At 32.8% G+C, this 5,954-nt stretch overlaps 1 protein-coding gene across 3 annotated transcripts; it reads right to left on the bottom strand.

The window, feature by feature from the left end:
- Window positions 1-5,564, bottom strand: LOC145136779 (uncharacterized). 3 transcript variants are annotated; one of them, XM_079070893.1, is made up of 14 exons: window positions 5,114-5,561; window positions 4,091-4,212; window positions 3,897-3,985; window positions 3,770-3,805; window positions 3,573-3,660; window positions 3,408-3,475; window positions 2,841-3,331; window positions 2,655-2,742; window positions 2,502-2,570; window positions 1,099-1,664; window positions 839-974; window positions 678-746; window positions 486-596; window positions 1-400 (listed from the first exon to the last, which is right to left on the bottom strand). In XM_079070893.1, exons 1-14 carry the CDS (start codon window positions 5,314-5,316, stop codon window positions 287-289), a joined length of 2,250 nt encoding a protein of 749 aa, XP_078927019.1. In that variant the 5' UTR covers window positions 5,317-5,561; the 3' UTR covers window positions 1-286. The 3 variants fall into 3 exon arrangements, with proteins under 3 accessions (XP_078927019.1, XP_078927021.1, XP_078927020.1); XM_079070895.1 differs by lacking the exon at window positions 1-400 and having other exon boundaries at window positions 678-727; window positions 5,114-5,564; XM_079070894.1 differs by lacking the exon at window positions 1-400 and having other exon boundaries at window positions 678-730; window positions 5,114-5,564.
- Between the last annotated feature and the right edge of the window lie 390 nt (window positions 5,565-5,954).

A 5,954-nucleotide genomic window follows, 5' to 3' on the forward strand; every position in this document is an offset into this window, starting at 1 on the left:
TAAACATAACTATGTTCTTAATTAAAATAGAACACCAAAACATAAGCTCATGATTATTATACATGGGGAACAAAAAACACTCGACCGAATTCATAAAAGAACACCAAAACACAGACCAACTTTATAATTTACCCTAAAATCCTAGATAATAAAACAAGAGTATCAACCCAGCTTACCCTAACTTAAACCAATAATCAAACCTTATAATTTACAACAAAACAAAAAATTACGACTTCAACAATTACCAATTGCTAATTTACATAATAACATCTCCATCTCCATTTTTTTAAAGAAAGTAACTTAGCTGCTCTTTCTTTCTTGAGCCTCCTTCCCCATACAATTCATTCCACTGTTTCAGCTCCCCCATCACACATCCCTCCCCCGCAAAACTCGCCGCCACCTGTCACCAAAAAAAGGTTATTTTAGACGTTTCACATTTTAATTTCATAAAAAAAACACACAACAGTTTTAAACTATTATATTACTTGATTCTTCGCCTGCCTCATATCTTCCATGTTCAGAGGTCTCAATGTAATAACACTTTCCTTTTCTTCTTTCGTGTCTTTGGCATCCGCTTCACCACTTCCCTTCTTGTCCTTTAAATTTACAAAATAAAAATACATTAAATTGAATAATAATATAATAAAAAAAAAAAAACCAAGTAAACAATGACTTACGATATCTTTTTGTCTCTCTTGTTGCATTAGCTCTCTTACGGGTCGATAAGCTGCTGTTACACACAAATTCTGTTTCAGTAGTTAATGCCAATAGCTTCTTCCCAATTTATATTTATCTAAAATAAAATAATAAATACATTCTACTCAATAAAAAAACAAACCTTGAGATCGCTTCCACTGTATCCTTCTGTCATGATTGCAAGCTCCTTAAACTCCAAATCTTCCACTTTTTCTTTTGTTAACAGAGTTTTCAAGATCGTTTCTCTGTTCTCCACCGATGGTAGACCCACCATAATTCTGTACATCCAAAATATATATATATATATATATATATATATATATATATATATATATATATAAGGACCATTTTTGTAATTTACTCAAATTTCAAGGCAAATTGAAAAAAATTAAAAAACAATACCTGCGTTCAAATCGTCTAATAATAGCTTCATCAAGGTCAAATGGACGATTGGTGGCCGCAAGAACAAGAATCCGTTCACCGGTTTTAGTCAACAGCCCATCCCAATGCGACATAAACTCGTTTTTAATTTTCCTCATAGCCTCATGTTCCCCGACACGTGTCCGTTGCCCTAACATGCTATCCACCTCATCAACAAATATTATCGTCGGCGACACCTTTGCAGCGAGTGTGAACAACGCGCGCACGTTTTTCTCGTCTTCTCCGAACCATTTGGAAGTGATGGTGGACATGGAGACGTTGATGAAACTTGCTCCGGCTTCATTTGCGATTGCTTTTGCCAGCATGGTTTTTCCAGTGCCAGGTGGCCCAAAGAGAAGGATGCCACGACATGGTTTTAGAAGTCCACCGTTGAATAGATCTGGTCTTCGAAGAGGAAGCATCACGAGTTCTTGTAGTGATTCTTTTATTTCATCTAAAGCTCCGATGTCGGCGAACGTTACGCCGATTTCGTTGGCGGGAATTACCTCCGGCCGTATCCGCTTTTCGAATTCGTTGTCGGGAACTTCCTGGTGGTGGTGACGTGGATTAGACGGGAGAAGTTACTATTTCAAAGGGCTCCAACATTATTTTATTAATATATATATATATTTTTAGTGTAAAGTTTTAGTATATGCTATTTAAGTTGAAACATATTTTAGTATTAACTTTTGTGAAAAAAATAATGTAATTTATAGTGTTAAGTTGGGAGGTGGTTTAGCCTTTATATGCGTTTTATTCATATAATAATAGTTAATGGGGTTTTATTTTTGTAAACTTTAGATACTAATCGGATAAAGTAATATTATTTTATTATTATAATATTAATATATATATATATATATATATATATATATATATATATATATATATATTTTTTTTTTTTAGTGTAAATTTTAACGTGTTGGTGATGAAAAAAGTTTAATTGTAACTTTTACACAAAAATATGTAATTTATAGTTAGAGTTGGCCTAATAATAAAAACTTGTCGACATAAAAATTAAACTTTATTTTATTAGAAAGACAAAATATACTCAAATTTATATATTTTTTTTGGGCAAATAGAGACCAATATTGGTATAATTATACATACAATTCCAAAATTAGTAATTTTGTATTAATTTTTAATTTGTTTTTATGTTTGGTTAATTTTGTTTTATAATGAAATAATGAGAGTGGGGTTTTGGATCACTACAAATATAGCCTTAGATTGGGATCTAGTCTTGATTTTGAATAGGAAATAAAATTACACCCAAAAAGGTGGAAGGTGGGAAAAGGGACTTAATATATTTTTGTAAAAAGACATATATACCCTTTCAATTCTCATCAACAAACATGGCCTTAAAAATAGTAAGAGACATGAGGTACCGGTTTTGGAGGAAGAGCTTTTTCTGCATCATTTTTGTTATCAGATTTTGATGCAACACTTTCTGGTCCCTACACCAATTATGAAATTCTTTTTTATACCAAAATAATCCATCATTCAGTCATGTGCTGATATGTACATTGTACAAAACAAACCTTTGATGACTCAGCATTTGTCTCAAGCTTTAAAGTATCTTTCCCACCACAATACCCCTCTTGAAAGATGCTCAATCCATGTGACAAGCTGCAAAACAAAACAAAACAAAACAAAAAAGAAAAAGAAAAGGTAAAGCTTCTTCATTAGTTTATTTTCTAGTAGCAATAATAATATTTATACTTTACCTGGTAGATGATATAACAAGCTTTCCATTTCTGTATTCTGGATCTTTATGAAGCATCAAATGATGAGAAATTGCAGAAATCACAATTTCTTGAATGTAATTACTGATAAACATTGTGTCTGCGTGACAAATTAAACCTAAATCATCACATTCAAGATCATTTGCTGCTAAAACCTCAGTGATGTGATTCTTGTTGTCTTGAAACTGTATGTCCTTCATTTGCTCTTCTAATTGTGCTTTCCAGTTTATGAGATGAAATTCATCTTCAGGTGGTTTGATTTCAATATTGTAAGGAAATAAACAAGAAATTTTCTCGTTTATTTCGCCTTTTTTGTTATCTGCATCCAAGATTTTGGAAGCTAGAACTAATGTTGAACCTGATAGTCTCTTCAGCATTTTATCAAACAGTTTGTATGTTTGTTTTGATTGTAGAAACCTCTCTACATCTTTGATGTAGAGAATAATGCCAGTTGTTGAAAAGGAGACTAAAATCTGCAAAAAGTTTGGTCAATTTTGTGATTATCCCAAAATTTTGAGCTTGACTTTTTTAAGAATGAGTGGAAGTTACCTTGTATAATTCCTGCAAAAATACTCTTTCATCAAAAGGGTAGTAGCTGCTCACAACCTTTTTAGAATCTAAGAGAGTAAACATATTTCAAAGATTAGCAACATATTAACATATGAATTTTGGTTTTCTGAAATAAAAAAGAAAATTTATACATTCTTTTCATACCTCCATTATTTTCCTTTGTTGTGGATAATGATCCAAGTAAACTGGACACCCGATCAAACGCCATGTCAGAGATACACCATTTGATAGACTAGACAAGGAAGAAACTTTATATTAAAACATAATCATGTTCAATACAATTTGATCTTAAAACAAAAGAATAAAAAGCAACCCTTTTGAGTAAATCATGTTGTACTTACAGAATCTTTCTTTGATGTACCATACTTGCTTTGCATCTGTGAGTAAATGCCAAATATTAGTACAAGATATGGAATTTTGAGCTTGAAGAAAAAGTTACTAGTAGTATGTTAAATGTTAATCAATCACCTTTACAGACAAGTCTGTGATGTCTAACACTAGCAGCTTTGCTTCAAATTCATGTGACAAAGCCTTTGCAAGATATTGGTGGTAAAATTCTATAGAAAGTAACATGTATAACAGTATAAGATGGTAAATTTTTTAAGTTATGAATGAGTTCAGAGTTAATAATATTGAAATGTGGGAATAGGTGACTTAATTACCTGCTGGCCCTGAGAGCAATATAGCCCTACTTGCAGGTGAAAGATTTCGGGTGTGTTTGGAAACATCCAAGTGTTTCAAATGAACATATGCTGCACTTGTTAATAATGCTCGCGTTCGTTCACTGGTATAGAGTTTTAACAAAAAAGGGAGATGAATTAGTTAGTTTGGTTCAAGAAACTACATAAAGATTGAAATTCTAATTCAATAGGATAGTTTTGCTAATTAAGAACAGCATTTTGAAGTAGAATAATACCACTTTCAAATCAACCCATATCACCTGCCAAACCTTCTGATTGCAAATCATTCTTTAATCAAAAGGGTTTCTAACTTACTTTGTTTGATTTTGAAGTTAAACAAAAAGAGAGTCATAATTGGGAAAGTGAACTACTCCCTCCCTCATGGGAAGTTGCTATACGTTTCGATTGAGAAAGGTTCCATTGGTATTTCAAACTTGTTGGCTTAATATACATTCACACAACATTTTGATGAGAAGAGAAGTGAAACCAAAGAGTCAAAGACATTAAATATAATTTCTATTTGGAAAAGGCTTTTTATAAGTGCACATTCTGTATAACAGGCTTACAAGTTGAAGATGAGGATGATGATTGATAGGGAAGATGCTAAATCTAGATCATAAAATTGTCGAGATGGATCTGTTATCAAAATCCATTAAAAAAATCCTCTTCGCAGGCTGTAGATGAACGATAGAAATGATCATCAACTAGTGTAGTAAAATGATATAAAACGAGCTTACCAGTTCTCTTTCACAGACAAGTTGCACACTTTTAATTCACACGTTTATTCAAACCACTTTAAAACCAAAGCTTTCGAAAAATCGATAGATATAATTAGCTGTGATTCTGTGAGTTGAAAATTTTATAAATCAACATCTAAAATTAATTATTGATCATTAACAGTGCTGAATTGCAGCTCAAAGATTAGTGTTCTCATCACATATTAGAATCTAAAGTCTAAACAATACTCAATAAACGTGATAACACAAAGTAGCAAATCATATTCACCTGATGTAATAAGGGAAATCCTTAAACGTGACCTTATCATCTCTATCGTCGACGATAAGGCGGAGAAGCTCCTGTTCAATTTGCGCCGCCGTGAGGCCTTCTTCCAAACCACCGCTACTCCATTTGTTTACCCCGAGCCCTACACCAACACCTACACCTACACCCACGCTCAATGCCGACAGCAAAATGTGCTTCTGTTCCATCTCTGTATATCGCAACTCGATCTAATGCTTTAATTTCGCCGATCTATGTTCCACATCATTCAATTTTGCAATACTACGACTAACATAATCAAATCCATGTGTAACCATGCCAAAGAAGACGTGAAGAGACTTGTAAACAATGCGTTCAAGTGTTCATGAGGGGACGTTGGCTGATTTCGTTTGGAGGGATTTTGAGAGAGAGAGAGAGAGAGAGAGAGAGAGAGAGAAGATTTGGATTTAGAATCTTAGATATAAGTATCTGTGCGTATATATAGAGAGAGAAGGTGTGCTCTGTGATTTAATTGGTGGAACACTAAGCAATTCCACTGTTGACATTCTAACTATACCACGCTGACTTGATTTTGGTGGGAACCCTTTTTCCTGTTATTTCTGGATCCGGCAAAAGCTTTTAGAATTAGAATTAGGTAAAAGCAATTTCAAGGGTGTGTACGGATTTTGAAAGAAATTATGTATAGTGTTAGATGGAAAATGATTAATTTTTAATATTAATTTAATTGGAATATTTTTGTGAAAAATGTTTATTTAATAATCCTAGTTGTTAAAGTGTTTAAGATTTTTTAGTGTTTTATGAAAATGGAAATGACACAAATATCCTACGAACTTTTTAGGGTTGGTCA

This window comes from Lactuca virosa, chromosome 9 (genome assembly GCF_052849685.1).
Source record: "Lactuca virosa cultivar CGN04683 chromosome 9, Lactuca_virosa_CGN04683_v6, whole genome shotgun sequence".
Taxonomy (NCBI): domain Eukaryota; kingdom Viridiplantae; phylum Streptophyta; class Magnoliopsida; order Asterales; family Asteraceae; genus Lactuca; species Lactuca virosa.